The sequence below is a fragment of the Melanotaenia boesemani genome, chromosome 3 (genome assembly GCF_017639745.1).
Source record: "Melanotaenia boesemani isolate fMelBoe1 chromosome 3, fMelBoe1.pri, whole genome shotgun sequence".
Taxonomy (NCBI): Eukaryota; Metazoa; Chordata; class Actinopteri; order Atheriniformes; family Melanotaeniidae; genus Melanotaenia; species Melanotaenia boesemani.
Genome location: NC_055684.1, coordinates 14,116,203 through 14,142,139, shown reverse-complemented (window position 1 = coordinate 14,142,139; position 25,937 = coordinate 14,116,203). Strand labels below are relative to the sequence as shown.

General features: G+C 38.6%; 1 protein-coding gene across 2 annotated transcripts in view; it reads left to right on the top strand.

Annotated features, from left to right (window-relative positions):
• The window catches only part of LOC121635674 (sodium- and chloride-dependent taurine transporter-like), a 31,172-nt gene extending 5,459 nt beyond the window's left edge, over nucleotides 1-25,713 (top strand). Inside the window, exons 2-15 of one of the 2 annotated variants that reach the window (XM_041978961.1) lie at nucleotides 5,917-6,146; nucleotides 6,248-6,382; nucleotides 10,694-10,782; nucleotides 11,019-11,188; nucleotides 11,343-11,475; nucleotides 13,269-13,403; nucleotides 13,958-14,061; nucleotides 14,186-14,310; nucleotides 16,890-17,002; nucleotides 17,727-17,864; nucleotides 19,698-19,800; nucleotides 20,754-20,854; nucleotides 21,011-21,181; nucleotides 21,444-25,713. In XM_041978961.1, coding sequence (XP_041834895.1) covers nucleotides 5,918-6,146; nucleotides 6,248-6,382; nucleotides 10,694-10,782; nucleotides 11,019-11,188; nucleotides 11,343-11,475; nucleotides 13,269-13,403; nucleotides 13,958-14,061; nucleotides 14,186-14,310; nucleotides 16,890-17,002; nucleotides 17,727-17,864; nucleotides 19,698-19,800; nucleotides 20,754-20,854; nucleotides 21,011-21,181; nucleotides 21,444-21,602 — 1,905 coding nt within the window. In that variant the 5' untranslated portion in view covers nucleotide 5,917 and the 3' untranslated portion in view covers nucleotides 21,603-25,713. Of the gene's footprint in view, nucleotides 1-5,916; nucleotides 6,147-6,247; nucleotides 6,383-10,693; nucleotides 10,783-11,018; nucleotides 11,189-11,342; nucleotides 11,476-13,268; nucleotides 13,404-13,957; nucleotides 14,062-14,185; nucleotides 14,311-16,889; nucleotides 17,003-17,726; nucleotides 17,865-19,697; nucleotides 19,801-20,753; nucleotides 20,855-21,010; nucleotides 21,182-21,443 lie in introns of those variants that run through there. The other variant, XR_006009511.1, reaches the window with a different exon arrangement.
• The last annotated feature ends 224 nt before the right edge of the window (nucleotides 25,714-25,937 follow it).

Sequence of the window (25,937 nt, the reverse complement as noted above, 5' to 3'; positions counted from 1 at the left end):
TTTAATGCAGGAAAAGTGCAGGTGTTGAACCCTCTCACCAGGAAAAGTGTTGGTTTAAAACATCCTGATCCATCACCGGTGTGACGCCCTCAAATCCATCCATAGAGTAAACCAGCTCACCTTTAGACATCTCCATGTCTCGCTGTCATGTATGACAAATGCTGCGGATGCGTTAAATTTCTTAACGTAATTAATTACATAAATTAGTTACTGCCTTTAATGCGTTATTTTTGACAGCCTTAATTTAAAGTGACGTGTTGCTGCATTTCATTTAAATGATGTCTTATGTACAGATTATTGTATGGCTCTAAATACAGCCTCATATGAAAAATTAGAAGAATTTCTGTTATTTAGTTGTTTCTTTGTTATCTTATCACTCAGACTTACTCATGCTAGATGGTTATCATCTTGCCCTGTGCAGAGTTCATGTGAAATTCACAGGTTGGTTTTTCTGGCTGCACACTTTAAGGTTTTTCCTGCTTATTTATTAGGAGACAAATGCAGGTACAAGTCAAACCTGGTGAACTGTTGTGACTAGTAAACTGCTTCTTGATAAGCAAAATGACATTTGCAAGTCAGCAGCGCTATGGAGACGGAGGTTTAGGTTGCAGGTATTTGAATAAAATCATGCAAAGTCATTCCGGACAGAGTAGAAGAAAATATTTGGTCCTAAACCTTGATGTTTTGTAACTTGTAGGAGTTGAATGTAATTAAGAAACTTACTAAGAGACTGCTGACTCTGGTTAGATAACAGTTGGGCTGCTCCCCATTTTTCATTAACTTTCATGCTTCCTGTTTTCACTTTTGTACCGTTTTTATTTCATGTGCTCTTACACTGATGCTTTAGACTGTCGTCTCTAAGTCCTTTTTTTTGTCTGTTTGGTATCTTTTTATTTATGCTTTTTGCATGTAATTCATATTTGGTCACATCTTGTGTCATGTTTACTTTCTAGAAGCCAGTCTGCATAGTCCTCCCTTTTCATTCCTGCCTTTTTTATCTCCTTTTTTCACCACTTTCCTTTTCTGAATTAATATTTAACAGCCTTTTTTCATTATTATACCACATTCCTCTATTTCACCCACATCCCTCTTTTTTCTCTCTTCTTTCCCTTTTCTATTTTTTTGAGCTTTACCAAATTCATATTATTGTAAAATTAGAATATCAGACAAAAATGTTCAAGGGAGGGAGATGCAAAGGAGGTTGAAAAAAAGATGAAAGGGCATCACTTTAGTGTATATGTGGATATATCATTTAATTATTAAGTAGGGTTACTGACATGCTAGAAACAAAAAAGGAGGAATAAATAAGAGTCAAAGGATAAGGAAAATAAAGTAAACAAGAGGATGAAAAACTAGGAGAAAATGGGGAGGAGTGAAGAAACGAAGAGCAGAAGTTGGACTGGGTGGATGGATGAGTGGATTTAATAGGCGGTCATTCCAGTGGAAATGTACATGGTCTCAAAATAGGAGAGTGAGTTATATAAGTGGTTGGGGAGTAAAGTGTGTGTGTGTGTATGTGTGTTGTGCTGGTTTTTAGTGAGTGTGTGAGCTCACATTAGACAGGACACTGGACTTCCATGCAGTGACTTCAGAACCCGTAGAGCAGGCATGCCAGTTCTCGAATGCTACTATCCTGTAACTTTTAGACGCAACCCTCTTTTCGAAACACCTAAGTCAAATGGCTGAATTCCCTCATCGGCATGTCATTCAGCTCTGCAGAGGCCTGGTAACAAGCCATTCATTTGATTCAGGTGTGTTGAAGAAGAGATGCATCTAAAAGTTGCAGGGCAGTAGATCTCAAGGATTGGACATGGGTACCATAGAACAAGATGAATAACTCTGTCACAAATCTGTCCTCTTTTATCCTTGCTAAACTTAACAAAGTCAGTTTGACTCCTAACTTGTGACGCTTAAACCAAAACAAACCAATGAAATGGGAAAGAAGCAAAATAATTAATGCTACAAATTTATTTAGAACACATAATTTTAGGTTATGGGATATTTTTTCCCCAACTCTCCCTATACCCCCTTTTTTTTCTATTTTTATTACCTCCGCCAAGGCTGAGGTCATGTATTTGACGGCATTGTTTTTGGATCCAGTTTGGATAATCTTGCTATTAGAGCTTCTAACACAAAAATGTGTGTGGGCTTGACAGAGCTCTGCACTCTCTGTGTACTTCTAGTTTCATAAGTAAACACGCCAAACTGACATTGGAGCAGTTGCATCACAAAAGAACACCTTCTGGATTTATATCAGATGCTGCAAGCTTTGACAAACGGCTTCATTTAAAGCTTTGGGAATGTCAGTGGTTCTCCACCAGACTTTTTTGCATATTGGCTGTGTTGATATAGCCACTTGATCAAGAAATGTTTCTGCTAACACCTAGCTGCTGCTGTCTGACAATTCATGACAGTAGCTCTGACCTTTATCGCTAACTCTGAAAGAAAGTCTGTGAAATCCCCATCTGAAAAGTCATCTTGAAGTCTTTTTGTTCAGGGATTCAGATTTAACTTGTTGAGTTGCTGGTGGTGTCTTAGGCTGATCAGGCTTTGGGCACATTGACACCAGCCTTTTTGAATCGAACCCTAGTCTGTTTGCTCAAAGTCCGTTTTGTTTGGAGTGTTGTGAATGCACAAACTCGGATCAAAGAAGCAGAATTGGTCCGCCGACTGTGGGTCTCTGTCCGCTTGAAGTGGACCAAATACAGGAAGTAGACTACAGAACAAAGTGCATTGTGGGTAAAAGCAACCAAAACATATGCACGTATGGGCAGGTCTGGACGGGAGATATGGCTGGTGGTCAGATATGTAAGAACTCTGTTAAAGTTCTGATATGGCCATCTCAGTACTGATAGAATCTGATGTAGCTCCATAGTTTGTTGTTATGTGGTTGAAACAGCACTTGTTCTGCATTAACCAGTAGGTGAAGAAGTTTTCTTCTTTTATGTGTGTCTCGTCTCTTCATTCTGCACTGTTGAAAGAATGTTGCGCACCCCCCAATTGAACCAAGCCCCCAGTCATACCTAGTCTAGCAGGATATCCTGGTGAGAATGCACCCCCTAGTAGCTATCAGTAGCTGATTACTTACACTAAATATAAAACAAACTCAAACACAAAGTATTTTTTCTACTTCTAATTTATTTAAGTCAGGCCATCAGATTATTTGAAACAATAAATAAATAGAAATTAAAAATGTAACAGCTGCTCAAAAATTAAATCTGTGCTGCACATTGAGGTCTTCAATGCACTTTCTCCTACTTTTTATTTTATAAATTTTTATTTACATATTTCTTTATTTATTCGCGGGCTTTGTCTCTGTCTCTCTGTCAAGTGAAATTGTGTGTGTGGGCAGTCGTGTGCCGGTTCGGACGCCCGTGGTAACCAAGGAAATGGGGACGGGGACACTAGTTCCTGAGAAAAAGGAATTTTGTGTTCATGTTTCCTGTTCCGCATCCAAGGATTATTGTTTTATTGTGGACAGCTGTGATAGAATCAGGAGGGCTTCATAAAGGGAGCACAGGAAGACCAAGTAAGAAACTACACTTAAGAAAACAAGCCCAAAAACCTGCGACTGATGATATTTACTGCAACTGGGTTAATTTATTTAAAAAGTAATGCATTAGAGTATTAGTTACTGACAAAAGTAACGGCGTAGCTACCCAACACTGCACTCAGCCAAGTTGCTACTGTAAGTCTGTAAGGCTTCCTGCAGTAAACTTTATACTACAGCGCAAACAGAAAAGAGTTTAAGAGGCAGGTCACAAGACAGTAGAAGGAAAAACAAAACCAGGTAGTGGGCTTGTTTTTCTGTGAAATCGCTTGTGCATATCATCAGTTGCGAGTTGTAGGGTTTGTTTTCCTGAGTGAAGCTGCTTATTTGGGCTGGCCCTGCTCCTGTTACAAAGCCTTCCTGATTCTCTTACAGCTGTCCACAGCTGTCTTATTTCAATTAAAGTTAAAAAGTTCCAGTTATTAAACATCTTTAATGTACATATAGACACTATGTGTGTATATCACACTAAATAGTTATTATGATCTCCCGGACCTTGGCTCCAAAAGGCCTTCTCTAGCTGGACCTCTTCAAATTTTAGTTGAATACTTCGGGTTAAGACTAAGGGACCGCTTCGAAAGAATTAATGCTTGTAAACTGCAGGCGGTGACGAAGGAAGCCACGGGGGATTCATCTGAAATGTGGTCTTTTTCTCAAAGGTTAAATTTAGAAGGAATGGATGAGAGAAGCAAAGAGAAATTGAGGGCGCAGCAGTCTGGTAGATGGAAAGAGATAAGGACATTACATTTACCACAGTTACAGACATGTGCTGACTACTAAGTATGTCTGTCTTGCCCCCTGACAGTTTCTCACTCTCACAGTCATTGTCAGGTGGAAATTTACAGCTCCAGTTCTGTCATTGTGACCACGATCACTTGGCTTTGTAGTCAACAAGGAAGTGTGGAAGGAGGAAGTAGACTACAGTTTAGATTTCCTGTGTCACATCTGTGTAAATATGGCTTACTCATTTAAACAAAGCATGTAGGTTTTGTATCTAGGTATGTAGGTTTTTTGTAATTTTGGTAATAAAGGAAAGAAAGCAAATTTGTTACTGAAATCAGCAAATCCAATTTAGATCCCAAATGAAGACATTCTCTAATCTTATTATCACAGAAAAAATCTGCCTCAGTCCTCTTTAAACAGAAATGTTTCATTCATGAGCTCACTCAGAGCCTCAGCCACAGAACCTGCATGTTTGTGGACTCTAAAATGATGATGTGCAATGAAAAGCAACAAGAGAATGTCTGGACTGAACGCAGTTGCTTCTTAATTCATTTTGACACAGAGGTAATTAATTTATGTCAATCTGGAAGTAAAACAGAATGGAGGACCATTTGGTTAGATATCTCTTTGATAGCAGAACTCTGCTCCAGCAAAGGAAGCTCCGCAATGTCATAAATGAGACAAAAAAAATTACATTTTGCTTACAAATTACTGCTAAATACTTAAATTGTCTCATTTTCCCTGCAAATCAATGTCTAATTTCTAATCGATGTTTCAAGCAGCTGGTTTCTGACCCACTTTTTGGTGGGTGCTTCAGTATCAACGACTGAATCCAGTACTTTTTCAGTCAAAACTAAAAAAAACTGCTAACTTGAGTACTGGCTTTCGTCCAGCATTGAAACCACTTTCATGGAAAAATCCTCTTAAACACAAATTATTAAAAATAATTAGACTGGAATCATTGAAAGATGAAGTGATGTTTCTGGTTCTCTAGGTTATGTTTTGCTTCTTAATTTTAGCCCTGGGATGTTTATCCAGTCAGGTTTGTTATAATAACTGTTAATGCATACAATTACAGATTACTTTGGAAACAAAAACCACTTCAGTAAAACCAACAACATGGCGCTGTGGCTGGGTAATAACTCTGGGATGTGTGGCTTGCACAGCCAGTGCCGCCTCATTTGTGTTAACACTCAAACCTCATCAGTATAAATCTGAGACTGTCAAAGTAGTCAAGAAGAAAGATTGTGATTTAACCCCCCCCCTTGTTTTTAACAAATAGCTGAAAGCAGAAGGGAAATGATAAAATCCCTTGTCACGTTTTAGGAGAAATATAATACTAAGAATGTTGTTATACATCCTAGTTGTTGCAGCAAGGGTTAACAAATCCTTCCTCCGGTGCCATGTCAGACTAATATTTAAGGAAGGCTGATTGTGCTAGTCGGTGAAAATTGTGCCACATTTTGCTTTACATCTGACCTAGTGCATGACCTGGCTTATGATATATAATGAAGGTACAGACTAAATGACACAGAGTAATTGATGACATAGATTTTAACACAATCAGGTGTCTCAGTCAAAATTGGAAAATATATAAAACTATTAATGTAACGATTTGGTTTTTTTGTTTCCTGTTTCTGCAGAATGGCTCAAAAAGAGAAACTTCAGTGCCTGAAGGACTTTCATAAGGACACTCTGAAGCCATCTCCTGGTAAGAGCCCTGGTACTCGGCCTGAAGATGAGGCAGAGGGCAAACACCCCCAGCGGGAGAAGTGGGCCAGCAAGTTGGACTTTGTTCTGTCTGTTGCTGGCGGCTTTGTTGGTTTAGGGAACGTGTGGCGTTTCCCGTACCTCTGCTATAAAAATGGTGGAGGTAAGTTTCAAGAAAACATTTGCTGCCGCTGCAGTGTTCTGATTAGATTACATACAGATGATATTTACATGTCTATGTTCTGTCTTTTGTTTCCCATCTAGGTGCGTTTCTCATCCCCTACTTCATTTTCCTGTTTGGCGGAGGTCTGCCAGTCTTCTTCCTGGAGGTAGCCCTAGGTCAGTTCACCTCTGAGGGTGGCATCACCTGCTGGGAGAAGCTCTGTCCCATCTTTACTGGTATGTCACCCCTCATCACACCCTCTATTGAAGAATTTATAACCCTTGTTATTAGGCAGGATCATATTTTTGGCAAACAAAATTTCAAATATGAAATATTAAGAGATATTTTGTTTGGAGGTTTAAGAGGTAGATGGATGACATATTCACCCTACTATCACCCTACCAGGTGTGTCTTGTTTCATGAGAGCTCTCTGCTCTTAGAAACTTCCAACTTACCACTGCCATCACAGATTTGATTAGCAGAATTTGATGCTACTCTCCAGTCCTAGCACTTATATATTATTACTAGTGTTATAAATAGTACTCATGATAATACCAGTAACATCACAGTTTGTCTGTGTTCATCAGTACATTAACACTATTTAGTCTAAAACCAGTAGCCATTTAGCACCAGTTCTTATTTAGTCCTTTTATGCATTTTCTCTTATTGTTCACGGCAGGTGTTAGTCTTGCTAAAATAAATCCAATGTTGATGTTGTTTTAAGCTTGTAAAGGTACATAAAACACTCGGCTACCAGCCTGTGTTTGCATTTAAATATCTTAGTTTGGTCCAGTATGCACTCATAGTACCTATGTAGCATAGCTACAACCAAATTTTATTTTATGTGTTTTTGGTTGGGTTCATGAACATGTTAGATGAGGGACATGCCTGCAACTCACTTCTCATTGGAAAATGAGAGACATCACCTGGTGATGACAGGTAATTTCTATGGACATGTATAGTGTCATCTGGCTTTAAGTCACCATCTTAGGATTTTGGTTCCAGAAATAATGTACAAGAGATCTATCTGCCCATCTTTTCTCAGTCAGTCTGTGGTCTTGATTCTTGAATTGAATCTTCTTTTTTTTTTACACACAAACATTGTGTAGCTATTTCTCTAAGGCCAGCTCCGCCCATGCCTCTAGCTGTGGCTCCACCCACCGCCCACCCCTTTTCACACAGCACAGCCTCATCAGCAGTCTTTTGTTGTAACATTAAAGGTTTTGAATATTTCCAGACCTCTGCTGGTTTTCACAGAGGAATGGCTGCGTAACACAAGGCTGAATCACACCAGACTCTCCTCCAATCAGGCAGCTGAGACTTTACCCAGCAGCCGTTACCAGGCAACCAGTCCTGCATTGGTACACCAACACACCGGCCTCTATTTGGCTCTAACCTTCTCAAGCTCTCACCTTGTCTCCTGTGAAAACCATTATTTATTCCGAGAAAACACGTTTAGAGTTCTGAGATTTCTTTTATTCGCTTTGCAATCAGATTAATTTTTTTTCTTCTGTACTCGTTATCCATAGTTTTCTACTGCTCCTCTCTTTTTAATGCATACCTTTAATTGTACTTTGCTAATTTTTTCCCTTCACCAGTCCCTGTCACCTCTGCCTCTCCTGCTCACTATCATCTGAAAAAGATTCATGTATTCATTTCTTTCCCAACAGGAGTTCTCTCTTTGCTACTTATTCTGCTTCTTAATCTTTAGTTATCTCACACTAACCTCATGTCTACCTCAGGCAATTTGACTCTGTAATTTTATAATCACAATTGTTTCTTGTTTTGTGATCTTGATTGAATTATTTACTGGTAGTACTATTGTCAGTCTTACATATACAGATGTTGTCTTCTTTTTTTTTTTTTTTTTTTTTTTTTTTGCAGACATTTTATCCTCTTGTTGTCTCATACACACACACGAGACGATGTACAGAGTGTCCCGAATCACATGTTGCTATGGCAACAGTGCAGCAACACATCAAAGAGGGAGAGAGTGTGGATGAAAAGCGGCAGAGCAGCGAGATCTTAGGAGCCGACAGTTGGATTGATAAAGACAGGGAAAGGGAAGATGGGAATAAAGGCAGAGATGGAAACGGGGATGGGTCAAAGAAAAGATGGATGAAGATAAAAGGAAAAGACAGACTAGAGGGAGTCGGAAAATGGAGTGAATCTAAGGAATGAGAAAGGAGAGACAGACTAAACAAAAAAGGAAATAATTGGAGCATGACATGATATGTGAATACTTCTGGGAAGTAGAAGCTCCTACATTTTCTCTGCTGACATAACAAGACAAAGATATTTTCTTTTTTTTTTTTTTTTTTTTTTTTTTTTTTTTTTGGTTTATTTTCCCAAGAATTGAAATGGATATCAATCATGTTCTTACGGAAATCAACCGAGCCATCTAGGGCTGTGTAGGTGGGATTGTTAAAGAGGATGTCATTTTCTCATGTCAGAGTCTGAATCCCTTCCAGAGGAGAGGAAAAACGTTGAGATGGGTGCTGCTGTACATATCGTTGCAAGCTGAGCTGGCATGCACAAATAAATCTGAACTAACTCCTTTTTCTGCTGAAATGTCGAGGACAGAACAAAGGTGCCACTGAACTCATTACTGATTTGTCAGGGCAGATCATGAACTCGAGTGATTAATGAGGTGAAAAGAAAACTGCAGATCACTGTAATTATTAGGCAACATGTGATTAAACCTGTTAACAGAACAAAGGTTTTTTTTTTTTTTTTTTTTTTTTTTGGTCATCCAATAAATGAACACAACTTGAATAAATAAATACACAGAAAACACATTTGTAGTAGACATGGTGCAACTGCATCGCTAGGCAACCTTAAAATCTTACAAAATACATTTTTATGCTCCTGCACCAAACCATGAGAAAACATTTTTTTATGAAACTGATGCCTTAAATTTGACTGAGGTCCATGTTGAAAACAGAAGGAACAAAAGAAAGATGGCAGGCACTACTTCATACAACAATTCATGCTGTGGACATTTTTACCTGCCATTACAGTAAAGCATTAACGATGGCTGCGTTCCTGTCTCCCTTTTAACTAAAAAAAAACCCTCTGGGCACAGTGTCCCTATACATATACACATTAAATCAAATAAAAAAATTTAAATGAAATCTCTTCTGGAAGTGAAAATGTACATGAGTTCTCATAGATTGGTTGCATATGTAAACAGAGTGAGGTCAGCCAGGGTGAGCAGATTAGCACAAGAAGTGACATCATGGAGGACCACGCATCTGTTTGTTTGATCGGTACTGTACCGTGTGATCCAAGCGAAGAGGGTTTGCTTGTGTGTATGTGTGTGTGTTCGTTCAGAGATATGGCTAGGCAGCAGCTGCTAATTAACCAAGTGATTTAAAGGATATGATGTGATGATGAAGCAGTTCACACATTCACACACTATTCAGACGTGCAGATGGCGAACAGCACTGAGGAAGTTTCTCTCAAATTTATGCAGGCTGTTCTTATCTCTCTCTCACACACACACACACACGCTCACGCAGATGGCCGGTGACGTTGAGGGACATTAATTTGGATGAGTGGCCTCTGTCTGCCGTGCATGCACTCGCACAAAGCGTGTTGTAATATACTTATGAGGACTGTCAGCGACAGCAGTTGTAGCATGACCTCTAACCTTAAATCCAATACATTGCGATCCAGATTCCTACACCAGCTCTCATTTCAGGGGAATTTTTTGCATCTTTATATTGTGTGGTCGAAGCAGAGTAATGGGAACACACACGCTGCCTTGATGCTGTGTTTGCCACTAGTTTTGTGTCAAGGAGAGAGCTGACGCCATGAAACTCTTTTGATGGCTTTAAAGCCATTGAAATAGTTCAGACAAAAGTTATCACTGAAGGTTTAACGAACTAAAACATGATTGCAATGATCCTTGAACAGTTTAAAAATGTTGTACATTGTGATATTTATGACGACAAACACTGGAAACACTGACTCTTCACCATACAAACAAATCTTTTAAGACCAATGAAGCAAAATTGCCCAACCACCTGACCCTGTTTCTTCCATTTTAAATGCTGACATGGAGGATAAGTCGTTGCAATGCCTAATGGGCTCAAGGGTGCAACACACAGGGGTAAAACCAAGGCCAGGGATTGGGTTTGGGAGCTCCAGATTGATTACAGTATGTTCTCTGAACACAAAAGTTTCAATATTGAAAACACAATTAAAATATACAAACATTGTTGTGCATAAAATTGTTTATTTGATGACCCCCCCATTTATTATTAGCATGTGCTCTCAGAATATGTTTATATTTAAGGCACACTATGGCACATTATTTTAAATGTGACAGTTGTTTTATCATCTAGCTGCTGTTACATCCTGTTTTCTGAGCTAAGTCCAGCATCATACACCTTCCTCTGACATGTGGTAAAAAAATCTTTTTAGAAAAAAAACAAAAAAGTGTCTTTTCTAACGCTGGTTAGGATTGTACAGTTTAGCTTTGGTAAGTTTAAGCAGAATGATCTTTTCAGCCACCGCTAACAGTCCTCCTCTCTCCTCTCCAGGTATTGGTTATGCCTCCATTGTGATTGTGTCCCTGCTGAATATCTACTACATCGTCATCCTGGCCTGGGGTCTTTACTATCTGTTCCAGGTAGGTTTGGAGAAGAAGAAATCCAAAATCCTTTCTTTTCTTCTTTCTCAATTCCACCATGTTAGTATGGAATCTCTTTACTTTTTTTTTTTTTTTTTTAAATCAAACCTCAAGTGAATGAGAGCACTGGTCAGCGATTAAATTCTTGGAAAACTACCAGACAATCAGAAGTGAACATGGCTTCAAATCCCCAAATAATTCCTGCTTTCTCTTTCCTTTCATTATTTACCTTTCAGTGTTTTCAGCCGGAGCTACCTTGGGCCAAGTGCAAGCAGCCGTGGAACACTGATCACTGCATCGAGGACACATATCGCATGAACAAAACCCTGTGGTCGGCTGCCAACGCCTCCACCCTCGCCTCCAACTTCACCTCCCCCGTCACCTCCCCCGTCACCGAGTTCTGGGAGTAAGTTACATAAAACCACACATATACCTGCTTTCTTCCATAACCAATACAGAGACTTCATGTCATTCTTCATGTGAAAAGTTACTCACAGTTTAGTTGTCAGCCTCCTCCTTCCAGTAGATTTTCGTTGAACCCAAGCTTTTCTGTGTTGCAGACATAATGTACTGGCCATCACTGGTGGAATTGAGGATATTGGCCCTGTTAAATGGGACCTGGCATTGTGTTTGTTGCTCGTCTGGGTCATCTGCTTCTTTTGCATCTGGAAAGGCGTCAAATCCACTGGAAAGGTAAATCTATCCATGCACTTGCATCCCTCTATAGTCCTGTATTACACTGTCTTCTCAGGAAGATTTGTATCTCACAATTTGTTAAACCTTGTTTTTAAAGGTTGGACTGGACCTACATAAAACAAAGAATGTATGAGGTTGTATTTTTGTAGGTTTGAATTCCTCATTTTCTCTGGCAGAACTTCGTAGCTTGAATGATAATTTTTTACATATTTACTGAAATTGCCACAGTGCCATAACCGTACCACTTAGTTCTTCCTATACAGTTTGCAGTAATAAACAAGTCAGAGCCAGTAACTGTGTCTAACTGCTGTAAATCACTGCTTCTTTAACAGTTACATTCTGTGTTTACATATAGCCTCCTCTGCAGGGAGGTTTCCTTTGCTGAAGGACAGCAGAAAGGGAGGTGCGAGAGTCCTGCATTTTGAATTAATTCAAAATTTCAAGTAGGGCTGGGCGATTAATCGATAAAATCGATAAATCGAATTTTCATTTCTGGCGATTTATTTATATGAAAATCTGGATTTTTTTTTCCATAGTTAGTTAGCAGCAGACTTAGCCCTCCCTCCACACCAGAACAGTGTTTGTCTGACAGATTTTCAGTGAAGTTACCCTTCACTCATGCCTGGGATTTAGCTGTGTGTATAACTGCAGTGAGAAATGCTGCTCTCTATGAGATGCAGAAGTCAACTTTAGCCCACAAACTCTAGTTAAGAGACAACCTTCATCGGGGGAATTATTTCTGCAGTGGATCCTGTACGATAAGGATCCAGATGGAAAGAGATCACGGATGCAGTTGTGTCGCATATTTATATGCAAGATATGAAGTCGTTTATATGGTGGAAAAGTTTTTTTTAAGTTTATTTATCTTTGCTGTCATTCACTTATATAAATAAATAAATGTTTTTAATAAGTTTATTTACGTTTTGTAAAAGAAGAGAAAAAAAAATCGATTAAAATCGGAAATCGGATTTGGTTATAAAAAAATCGGAGATTTTATGTTTAGGCCATATCGCCCAGCCCTAATTTCAAGCAAATTCTTAAGTTCACCTTCAGTAGAAATTAAAATAAAAGTCAACTTAGCAACTGGAGTGAGACTAAAATGTACAAAGGAGCATGTTATAGCATCTTTACTTCCTGTCATGGCTCATGTGTTAGAAAAGTTATGATTTATGGCAATATGGCTGGTTTAGGTCATAAAATCTTTGCTTAAACTCTCCTGGACTAGAAAAACATCCTCAACATCTTTATCCATCTAGGTCCAGTTGGTTCGCTTTGCACCTCACAGCACTGTTTCCTGAAACTTAAACTGCTTTTTTTTTATTATACACATAGTTTTTTTCAAATGCATACATGTAAACAATTTAGACCATGCTAAAACACTCCTACAATAACAATAAACACAACTTGCCCCAACACCAGAGACAATCAATCCGGGTCTACTCTTTTTATAGCCTCAACACTCCTTATTGATTGGTGTGGTCTGATTTATGCTTTGTAGTCACTCAAGTTGTAATGAAATTCCTCCTACAAGGCCAAGTGTGGTCACTGCTTTCCACAAAGCTGATGGTGATACACTGTTATTGATTTAAAGGACAATCGGTGGTTTGTTCTTTAAATCTGACTCGATCTGTGTTAGTAAATCACATTTTGAGTATCTGTGAAATTTATTTGTGGTAATGACATCAGAAATCTCAGCTAAGGCGGCAAATAGAAATTATAGCCATTTGTTAAACTAGATCAAGTAATATACTTTATATGATCTTGCTCCTTTGTATCTGTCCTTCCGCTAGGTGGTCTACATAACAGCCACTTTCCCGTTTGTCATGCTCATTGTGTTGTTGATCCGTGGTGTGACACTGCCAGGTGCTTCTGAGGGCATCAAGTTCTACCTGTATCCTGACCTCAATCGTCTGAAGGACCCAGAGGTAAGTGACACCCTGAGCTGCATCAGCAAGAATGCCTCTTTGCTGACCTCCTGTTTCAGCCATTATGGCCTCCACCTGTTTTTTTAATCCACATGTCTGTGCATCCTCTGTAATAATAATAATAATACATTTTATTTGTTGGCGCCTTTCTAGACACTCAAGGTCACCTTACAGGATAAAACACAAGAGTAAAACAAATCAATAAATACAGTCATAAATTAATGGATACATAAAACAATAATAAAAGCAGTGTGAAATATTACAGTGAGTATGCCAGTTTGAACAGATATGTTTTGAGTTTGGATTTGAACAGTTGTACTTGTTGCGTCAGGTCATGCTGGCTGCTTGTAAAGTGTCCACATCTGACACCTAACATAATATTAAATATGGGCCAAAACTGGGCCGCAATGTTTAAAAATAATCAAAGTTTGAACGGAAAGTGTGACAATACCCTTAAACGCCAGACAGACTGAACAAAATTTGTTGTACATTCTCCATCAGCAGGCCTCAGCCTTTCTGTCCCCCACTCTTGCTTCTCCCTTCCCACTCTGCAGGTGTGGATTGATGCCGGCACTCAGATCTTCTTCTCCTATGCCATCTGTTTGGGCGCCATGACGTCCTTGGGGAGCTACAACAAGTACAAATACAACTGCTACAGGTGAGGCATCAGTTTTCAGTGAGGGTGGGGAGGGGTTTGCGGTAGGGGGAGGGGGGTGGTAAGGGGTAAAGGGATCCTTGTGTGTTCATTAACAAATCCTCCTCATGACATATGTGTGACATAGGGACTGTTTGCTGCTGGGAGCCCTCAACAGTGGTACCAGTTTTGTGTCTGGCTTCGCAATATTTTCCGTCCTGGGCTTCATGGCACAAGAGCAAGGGGTGGACATTGCTGATGTGGCAGAGTCAGGTACGAGGGTTCTGTAAAGGCGGCAGTGATGGTGGGCGCTGCTTCCTGGTTAACAAATTGAACAACAGCAATTACAAAGAAAAACAGCAACGAAACCCAAAAGAGAATTAGCCTTTACGTTCAATTTCGAAATGAGTTGCAATTTGGAATTGAATGGATCCCTTGATTTAAGAAAAAAAAATTTTTAAAAATGACGGCATCGGAATATGGAAGCTTCCGCAATCAAACACTCCTTGACAAAAGCAGAATGTGAAAAAACATGAGCAGAGCTGGTTGGTTTGGTAGCAAAAGGAATGAAGCAAGTCGAAACAGAGGAAGAGGCATCGGAAAGCTGAGGAAAGAGAGTTGCGCTCGTGTTGAAGGATGCATTCACACACAAGAAGTCCAAGGGTTTACGGTGCGTCTTGTGCCATTAGGGTTTTTGCTCTGTGATGTTCCTTTTTTCGTACCTGACAACGTGACATTACAGCTGTTGTGGCTTCCATCATTTGTGGTTAGTAGTTATTTTTATTTGCCACTAGTTAGGGCTACCACCCTACAAATTCCGCAGCTATCAGAAAAACAAAGTGACTTAGTATGTTTTTTTTTGTCTTGAAAGCAGGAACAGACTGTGCCCCAGTTTTGTTGCATTTGTTTCCATAGTTATATTTTTACTGGTCTTTTGGAAAAACGTCAGTGCAACTTCAAGTGCCACCATCTTTTATTAATTTTCTTTTACAGTATAAAGTATTGATCAAGCCTCATGACGAAACAAAGGAAACCAGTTTACTGTGGATTGTAAATCAATCAAGTATTTATTTTTTTGGTTTTTTTTTTAAATCCCAAAGCAGATAAATGATTGATGACTTTTTTTTTGTACACACACATTATGCTACCCTCAATCAAAGGTGTTAAAACACCAACAGATATGTGAAAAGTACTTTTTGGAACTTGTCTGGAAAGCCTGGATTACTTTTTTGTTTGATAAACCCTACATGTTTCAGTTACTTGCAGAAGATTTAAGCTATTTAGTTTCTCCTAAAAAGGGAAACAAACATGAAATAAGTACTTAGAATCAAGTCATTGTTAGAATTTATGGAATGAAACATTATTATTATTATTCTTATGAAACAAAATCTTCATTTAAACCCCCAAGGTCAGCTGATTTCATCAGAGCCATCCATGCTGCCAGCCCAGTCGATACAAGTATTGCACAATTTTGTTGCACCAATCTCATTGTGGAGTTTGCAGAATTGTCCAATATCTGTGTTGTTTGGCGAGTGGGTTGATGATCCGTGGAAAACTAGAATGGAAATGTTTGTCAGAGCAGCTTCTGACAGAGCTCAGCACTGCAGGTGGGCAACTTGGAGCTCAGTTACTAATGTAAAGCCTGAGAAATGTGTGTCCATGTTCTGTGATTTTACAAAATAAGTAAATTAAGTAGATAAAATAATACAAGTATTTAAAACCAGGGAAAGCAAGTTTAAAAATTCAGGAAAATCACATGCAAGTCTGCTCGACCTGCTCTACACTTCAGTTCAATGAATGCTACACTGAAAAAATGTGTTTAAAGAAGGAGGCAGCTTTTTCAAATGTACAGACAAGTCATTTTTAACACTGTTTTCATGCAGGACTATTTGTACTATTTTTGAGTCAACGTGGTGTTTGGTTGGATGCCTTGTCATAATTTGTAACAAAAATGGAACATATTGATATATTTGCTACCAGCTGCAATGCTGTTTTGCTGTTATGGCTGCTTCCCTGTTCCTTGACTTCTGTTTTACACTTCCCAATGTAGCATCAGTATCAAATCAGACCTCATAAAAAGCAAACATATGAACAAAAAGCTTTTTGCTTTCTATTTGATCATTCATTTAGCATCTGCTGCTGTTTTGCAATGGTTATTTTGCATTCCTTATAGAAAGGAGTCTTGATTAATTCAGTTGGGGATGCAAAATGCCTCAAGTTTTGAAGGCATTGATATACTGAAATAATTTGATGTGCTTGATTTATTTTTGTAGAATTTGGAAGCTAATTAAGTTAACCTGAAACATGTTAAACTGGTTATTAATGCAATGTTGTAAGCTGGTCTATTTTTTTTTTATTTTTTTTTCTTGGTGACTGCAAGACTTCTTTCTTAACAGACTTATTTCCACAGAGATGCTGTTATGCAAAAAGATACATTAGCATACTTATGCTCACTAAGCTTGTATTTTCCTTTATTATTATATTCTAAGATGACTTATGTTTTTTGAAAATGACATGAAACTGTGTCATGTGTTGCGTGCATAGTTAGTAGTATCATAATGTGCTGCAAGATAGAGGTAAGTACAGATATGTATTACATATATTTCATATGATTTTGATCACATTCCTGGCCTTGTCCTAGAAAAACATGTTACACATGTAAGCATATGTTCCCAGAATTCTAGCTAATGTTTGTGCTTTTATTCACATCCTGCTCTGCGTCTCCATTGTTTGGGGCTCATCTTTTTCCCCCACAGGGATGCAGATCAGATGATCTTATCATATGATTCTAACGTTGCTTCTCCCCACACTTTTTTGTCTGCTTTTACCACCCCCTCCCCACTCCTCTGCAGGTCCAGGCCTGGCTTTCATTGCCTACCCCAAGGCTGTTACCATGATGCCTTTTCCTACACTCTGGGCAATCCTCTTCTTCATTATGCTGCTGCTGCTTGGCCTCGACAGTCAGGTAGAGCAGAAAGAGTTGTTTTCTTGCATGGGCAGCTGCAAAACTGCAGGAAATGCTGATTGCACGTTTGTAAATGTTTTGTTCATTGGCACGTAGGAAACCACCCTTTGACAGTTAACGGCTCGCTGGCCCACTGTAGAAGCATGTGATGTCTCTGAATAAGCCTGTGCAGAAAATAAGGGAGAGTTTTAAGAAAGCCTCTGGAGCAAATTCTGGAAATAGTTATTTCTGTGTGGCTGTTGATAGGCAAATAAAATAACTGAATGATACTTAAAATATGCACCAGTCATCCAATATCAATTAGGTAAAATAAACTCCTCTAATCAGAAGAAACCGAGACTTTAAAACTTTATAATCTTGAGTTCTACTGTTTTAAAAGTTACTTTGAGCTTTTTTTAGCTATACTCTGCATGTGCAGACGTGAAAATGGGCTCTGAGCTTTGTGCATCTGTACGTACAAGCTAAAGCACACAGTCATCGAGTGAACTTGTGTGAACTTAAAGCAGCCAAATTCTCACATTAATTTACTGCCAAATCTCGGCAGGTGAGGTTGTTGAATAATGCAGAGAAATTCTGTAAAGTGAAAACAAAGAAATCCTTCAGAAGGTCTGTGATGTTGTTTTTAAAGAGAATGAAAACAAAGGGGTGAGAAGAGAGCGAGAGGTAAAATCTAAAGCTGAATGTTTACAGATATGAAAGACTGACTGAGCCTCTGTGTCTGCAGTTTGTGGAGGTGGAAGGGCAGATCACATCACTGGTGGATCTGTATCCGTCCTTCCTAAGGAAGGGTTACCGCAGAGAGGTCTTCATCGCTGTCATCTGCTGCATCAGCTACCTGTTTGGACTCACTATGGTCACCAAGGTAACGGCACCATGAAAAGTCACAGAAACCAAACAAGTGTAAAGCACTACATGCATGACGATGCTAAAACATTAAAGCCCACGTGGTTTCTCTCAGAGCCACAGAAATAACTTTTAATGATAACATATATAAATATAGACTGACCTCATTTCAGGCTCTGGACACAAGAAACAACTGTTAAGACAGCTTTTAATGTCGCCCCCCCGAGAGACAATCATAAGCTATTTATACTGTCAAGTCATGAGAACTTCCTTTCCATCCTCTGGTATTTATAGTTACAACACAGTAGACTTAATTTAGATTTTCCAACTTATTTTTTTCCTCCTTCTTTTCATCACTTCATACTTTTTATTTCTCCTGGGCTCTGATTTACTCCATCACTCTTTTTTGTATTCAGACTTAACTTTAAAGATTTTTGTCTCTTTTTTTTTCTTTTTGCATCAGCTGGGAAAGTCGGTTATGTTGATTACTGGAAAACCCTGAAGTTTAAAAGAGTGCTAACAAATGCAGCACTGACATCTTACATGAATCTTTTTTCATGCCAGAATGACTCACAAAATCCCAGAAATGGGGAATAGCTCAGGCACTTCACACTTTGTCTGGGAATTCAGGGTCATACACTTAGGTTAGCATGACTGCCCTTTCTTTTAATAGTATCTGTAAGATATTAGCTTTACTTGTACAAATATGTGTTATATCTGATTGAACTCAATCTAGAGATTTACATCAAAGTGTTTTCATGGACCCTTTTTTAACAATTACGATAAGCTTTAACACACCATAAAGCCTTTAATCAAAGAGCTGACCTGTGGGGAATATAACTGAAAAACAAGAAAAGAAAATATTCTGGTTTTATTAATAAAATTCTGTTCCTTCAGTAATAGAAGCTGAGCACAACAGAGTCGAGTTGCATGTTAGGATGCGAGCACCATCTTGTGAGGAACACTTTCCTGTTTTCTTGCAACAAAAACCGTTTTGGCCTCATTAGATTCGATTTAGTTGGGTTAAAAGGTGGCCTAGACGGTCAAATCTGGTGAGAAAGCAGAAACTGGAGAAGACACCCACATGGTTCACACAAGTGCAGCAAGATCAAGTGAATATGTGGTTGCATCAAACGGAATTTTGATCTAATCAAAACATCTTTCTGATTAAGCTGGTTAGGATCTTTCTGATTTGACTCAAGTGTTTCTGTGAGGACTATGCAAACACAGATGATCTAGGTACCTTCCAACTAGGGTTTCTCATTTTTTTAATGATTCAAAGAAGCAAAATAGTCCTTTGACTGTAAATAGTTTCTGATCATTCATTTCCTCAAATTTCTCCTCTTTTTCTCATGAAATATCCAAAAAAGAAAAGACCTTCACCCTCCATTGTTTCTGCTTTTCTTCATCCACACTTTCCCTCTTCACCTTTTCAATCTCTTCTCACACAACGTGCAACCATCTGACCATGCAGCCTCCCTCTCTTTCTCCCCTTCGTTCCCATGACAACATCTTTTTATGGCTGCTGTGGCCTGATTCAACTTTCAGATTCCCATGATTGGTCTTCACATCGGTCTCATGAGGACAAAAGGGCATGTGCTGCAGAGGCACAGAGTCGGCTTCTCACGTGCAAACATGTCAGCTGCTCTTTCTTTTTTTTCTTCTTATACTATAGAATCCTCCTTCCTGCAACACAGGAAATCCAGAAAAATACAGATGCACAGGTTTTGATGTTAAAGGTAAAATCACATGCAACTGAACTTTAGAGGCCTAACTGTGTGTGTGTGTGTGTGTGTGTGTGTGTGTGTGTGTGTGTGTGTGTGTGTGTGTGTGTGTGTGTGTGTTTCTGCAGGGTGGCATGTATGTTTTCCAGCTGTTCGACTACTATGCAGCTAGCGGTGTGTGCCTTCTGTGGGTGGCATTCTTTGAATGTATAGCTGTTGCCTGGGTATATGGTGAGTATTAAACCTCAAAGATGCATATGCAGACAAAAGGTTGTTGACTTTGGGACACAGCGTTAAATTATTCACCACAAATCTGTGTGTGAGCAAAAACAAGCCTAATGCATATCTTTAGATTTTTCTATCCTCTGGACATCTTGTCTGCTTGTCTCTTCTCTCCTGAGTAAGATTAAAACAGATACATTTATTACAGAAAGGTGCATTAAGACAGGGCAAAGCCAGGCAAAACCTACTGCTGTGAAGTTTAAGCAATAGGATTTTGAATGTGGTCTATTATCTAAATCTGAAACTACTAAAATTTGCACATTACTGCTCCTATCTTACATACAGGATATTTCAGACTTGAGGTAAATGGAAACTTTTGTTCTTCTAAATGTATTCACTTCAGTTTACACTGCAAAATTGCTGAAATTAAATGGTGTTTTTCCACTACATGATACGGTGCTGCTTCCTTTTCGTACCATGTAACTGAGCTGTTTTTGGTACAAACTCAAACAAGGTTGTACATGAGCCAAGTCGACACTTTAAGCCAGGGTTCTTGAGCTCCATTGCTCAAAGGACACTGTCCTGCAGGTTTAGCTTTTTCTGTGTTAGCACTTCCACGCTTTTTCTTCTAAGATGCTGAAAAATGTCTGCTGAACAAAAGATTAACCAACATATTAAAAAAAGCAAAAGAAGCCATTTGGCCAGAAGCAGAGTGGTGACGAGTTCTGTCGTCTGTGATGGAAACATCCAATGAGAAGCTTTTGCCTTTCATTCGTTGATTTGGAGCAGTCTTTTTTATTTTGTATTTTTGAAGTATCAAATTCAGTTTGAACCTTTTTCTGTTGCTCGTGTAAGAGATAGAATTGTTCATGAGGAAACACAATTTCTTCTTTCCTTACACAGCTGTGAAGTATTGCAGATATATTCTGTAACCGAGCTGTTTGTTTTTGTTGTCTTCACAGGCGTTGATAATTTTTATGATGCGATTGAGGACATGATTGGCTACAGACCAAATCCTTGGATGAAATGGAGCTGGACTGTTGTCACTCCTTTACTGTGCATGGTAAGGTCTTTTTTTACATACCAAAATAGCCAAAAACTTAACTTTTTAATTAAATCCTATTTCATTTAGCAAAAAAAAGTATGTTTTCTTCTGAATCTTGATAAAAATGAGGTGAAAAGGGAATTTAGGTTTAAACATGTTCCTCTTCCATGGCAGGGCTGCTTTATCTTCTCATTGGTCAAATACAAGCCGTTGACGTACAACAAGGTGTATCAGTACCCTGATTGGGCCATTGGAGTAGGCTGGACCCTGGCCTTGGCCTCCATGATCTGCATCCCCATGGTGGTTGTCATTAAGATCATCCGATCTGATGGGCCACTTATTGAGGTGGGTGGAGACTGTTCACTCTGAAGCTGTCCAGTTATTTGGTCTTGTTTAAAGGCTGTGACTGCTTTTTAATGTAGTTGTTCAGCCAGTATCTTGTTCTAATTCTGTTTTATTTCTTTATCCCCCCCCCCCTTTTTTTTTTTCTCTCTTTCCTCTTTGATTGATTGCTCCCTCCACACCTCCACTTCTCTCCATTATTTCCTCTGCACTTTGCCATCCATTCACCTTCTTGCACACCACTTCAATTCCCTCCACCCCTCAGAGGATTAAGGCAGTGGCAGCCCCAGTTCGTGGCGGGGCCAGCTCCCGCCCCGCAGACCACCGTGGCCCTAAGGATCTCTCCTACCCGCTGGACCCCAACGGGAACAAGGGCCTTCTGATGAAAGCTCCCACCCACACCATCGTAGAAACCATGATGTAAAGGAGTGAGGCGGAGGCTCTCCATGAGATCGCTCTCCTCTCCTCTCCTGTCCTCTAAAATGCTTCTAAAGCTAGTTAGCTTTATGTCTGTATGTCTGTGTCTCTCTCTGGTGGACTGATAAGGGTTTTAAGGAAAAAAAAAAAGTTCACATTTCAAATCTTTTAGGAATACTTCAGAGGTAGTTTGTTGTTGGTGGTGCTCTGAAGAGGGCAGCGATCACATTTCAAATCTGTTTTTAAATAACTTGCAGGCTGTTTTTATATTTCTGTCTCTCTTCCTATTTATAATTTTCATGTGAGTTAACGTCCCTCAGTTCGGTAAATTGGCATTGGCCTCCGGTCAAACGCTGGCAGGTGCCTGTCGTTTCACCAGCTACTTTTTCAGAAAATTATTATTATTATTATTATTTTATTATTATTTTTTAAGAAAAAAACAGTAAAAGAAAACAGTAAAACTTTTTTTTTTTTCATCCTTTTTTTTCTGTGTAGCTGCAACATGAAAACAGGTTTTTGGGAATGCACTTTGAAGCAGGAGCATATACCTGTGCCATAGGGTTCAGCATTGGCTGCTTGACAGAGCTCAGTAGAGGCGCTGTTGTTTTACTTTCACTATTTCCCTGTTTAGTTATCTGAAATTCCAAAGTGTTATTTCGGCCGCACTAAGACGTCTTTTGTGAGACCTGACCAAATGAAATGCCTTAAAACTTGAAACATTTACCAATGATACAAATCTTATGTCCGGTACATTGATATTAATCTGGCCAAATGTAACTCTGGTGTTAGGCTGATGGATAAAATAGACGAGCCGAAACTTGAAATTTGCAATCCTGCAGCGACCACAGATAAATGCTCCTCACTGCCACCTTTTCGTCCCCTGACTGTCATTAATCAGCCAGACTGGTAACAATGATGGTGCTGAAAATTTACAAAACATATTTCATCGACAGTAGAATCAGAATAATCTGTCAACATCCTCATCTAACCAGAATCCTGGTTCCTGAATGCACCTTAGCACAAAATATTCCCGTCTTCTCTAATCACAATCTGGTCAAAGAGAAAACTAGCACTAAGACGATGTCGGGGAGACCCGATCCTGCACAACGAGAGGTATCTGAAAGGATTTGAAGTGTGGAGGTTGAACCCTTGAGTGTTTTGTCTGTGGCGTACTGTACAGTAGTAGCTATCAGTCTATCTATATCTATCTCTTTATCTTTCTCTGACCTAGACCAGTTTACAGTACATCCGTGACTGCACTAGGCACTCTTTGCTTAAAGTTTTGGATTGAATTTTTATTTTTTATTTTTTTTCTGCAGAGGAAGTCACATTATTAATATTAGTTTTTCTTTTTCCTCTGTTGGTGTTTAGATTTTTTATTATTGTTATTGGTATCATTGTTGAATTGCTGTAGTTTTACATAGAAGAAGGAACACTTATTTCATCTGGTGAAAATACTAAGCTATTATACAAATCACACATTTGCAGTGGCAGCCATTGGAGTCCAGCCTCCATCATGCATTTCTTCATTCTTGGTCAGACTGTTGTTATCAGCATCACTCAAATTTATTTCTCCTGGTATATTCACTGAAAAGGGGTGTGGGCCAATTTTTCAGTGAGCAGTTTTATATACAGCCAACAGAAAATTAGGATTCTACAATGGCTGCATGTGTTGGGGAGTTTATAGCTTTTCCTCTTCTGTAAATAAAATAATTTGGACAAATTCAGCCAAACAGGGTACTTGAGCCAGCTGCCAACTAACTGTCCACTCATCTGACTGTCAGACTGCTTTTTTAGACACTGTGAAATGTGGCAGCTGGCTGCAGACACATCAGGCAGGGACTGAAAGAGTTTGTTCCTTTCCACAAGTTATCATGTTGCCTGTCTTCTTTTAAAATTAGCCCATAAAAAGAGCTTGATTTTCAATGACTGCTCTGCAGGTTCAGCATGTAGTACTGGACAGATGATTGGCTGTCAGAACATAAGGAAATAAATTTTAAAGTTTAATTACACCCATCCAAAACCAAAGAAAAACAAAGCAGAAGTAAATGTTATGCAAAGCATATACTGTCATTTTCCCTGATCTGTACTTTTTGGATTGGACATTTCATACATTTTGCAGCAAATTCTGACATATCGACATCAGTCGGGAGGTAGACATGATGTAGCATCCAGGCTATGTTCAGTTTTGATGTGGTATGAAAATATACCCTGCAACGTGTTACTGCAGTCCCATTTCTGGCTGAGTATTTTTTTATTTTTATTTTTTTTAGCAGTCATGACAAAACTACATTACATTCATACCAGTAATAAGGGGCCATAATACTGATGATGTGAGTGGTTAACAACTGAGAGCAGATTATGCAATAGGTTGTTGTTGTAATCATTTTAGTGTGTCTGTAATAAGGGGTTTCTCTATGTGTAGTTTCACCAGCGACCATCCGCTCAGGACTTTCCCTGTGCTGCTTTTGAGTGCTGCAAAGCTGCATCAAACCAGTGTCCAAAAAAATTTACTAAGCTATGGATGACAAAGACAGAACGGATGTTTTATTCTGCTGTGAAAGCCATTTGGTTAATTCACCACAGAATGGAAAAACAGTTTGTTCACAAAGGAAAAATATACAAAGAGAGTCAATGTGAGATTGTTTTTTATTTTTAATTTTTTGCACTTTGTTCATTAAATCTGGATTTCATGTCATATCAAATGAGGCCAAAAAGTATATAAAAAAAAAAAGATTAACTTCTGCTGATAGAATTGGGGTCCTTGAAGACCTTTTGTGTAAATATCAGTGTATTGTCAAACACATTCAAATAGATCAGGATTCATCTATGAAGTTATAGAAGACACACAATTTGCAGGAATTTGACCAACAACTTCTCCTCGTGAGTGACATTGAGACCAGGACCTCATTTAACATTTCAGCTTCAATCATTTTTCTGTTTCATTTCTTCAACTAGAAAGAAGTAGTTATATCATTAAAAGGAGTTTGGGAAACCAAATCCACCTCAGACATATATTTTCATACAACTTTTCCTATACGAATCGTCTTTGTACAGCTAAGCTGCCATTTAAACGCAGATACAAAGCTTCATTTTATTTAACTTTTGTACAGATCTGGTTCTTGGTTCCTCTGAAGGGTCTTTGCACAAAAGTAAAAGATATAAACATTAAAAGATAAACTTTTTACATAATTCTGTTAAGACAGTTCTACATTTCTGAATTGTTATGGAGATTTCTCATTTCAAAGACACAAACACAACTTATCTTTTTAGGAAAGTGGATATAATGGTTTTTTTTTTTAAGTTAGTAGCATTGCTGATAAAAAACAAAAATCAAAGAGTGGAATCTTAAAACCTTTTTTAGTGCAAAGATTCTTCTGTTTGGAGGAAAGCACAGACCAGAGATAACAATGCAGTCATTTATTGGTTTATTCTGCCTCTCGGTGTGTATTTACAGTATGTACCAGCCCCTCTGCCTTCTTACACTCCCATCAGTTAGCGTACGTAAACCTTCTCTTGACCTAAGCTAACCGATTTTTCTCAGAGATAATGAATTTGCAAGAGAAGCAAAGCATTAGCGATGCACAAGTTTTTACCGCCGAATGTTAAAATGTGAACATCACCTGCGGGTGAATGTAAAAGTTTCTGAAGATTCATTTTTTAGCTTTCAATAAAAAGAAATTTAACTTTTTATTTTTATTGATTTTATTTTAAATTCAGCATTTTTTTTTATTTTTTTTGAGGGGGGGGGGGGTTCCTTTTAATTGTGTCTGTCACATTTGCCTTTTGTATTCCAAACATGGTGAATTTGAAGCCTCTGTCATTGAATTGACATGTAAAATCTTAACAAAAAAAAGAAATATTTATGTGCAATATGTTGGAAAAAAGAAAAAAAAACTTTTTTCATTCTGTCTTTCAAAGATGTGGTACTAACTTTTAAACTGAAGAAACCAACCTGTAAATCCTTAAAGACTGAACGTTTCAGGGTCCAAGTTATTCAAACCCACCACAAAATGGTCCATAATGTGGAAACCAAACCACTGTTTTATCAAAGATTGTGGGATTGAAATGCACTGAAAATTAATTTATCAACCTGAAGCTTTTATTTTTTTTTATTTTTTTTTTTTTTTTTTTTTTGGTGACACAGTAACACTGCCACAAAGCCCACAGTTTTCTACCTACCTATGTTTGTCAGCACTGCTGTTCTAAAAGAGATAATGGCAAAAGATCAGGCAGCTTACCAAAATCTTAAAACTAAAGCTCTAACTTCAAACACTGATACTGCATTTCTAAGTTCTACAGGTTTATTTAGTTGTTATTGAACAAATACCATGGAATAATT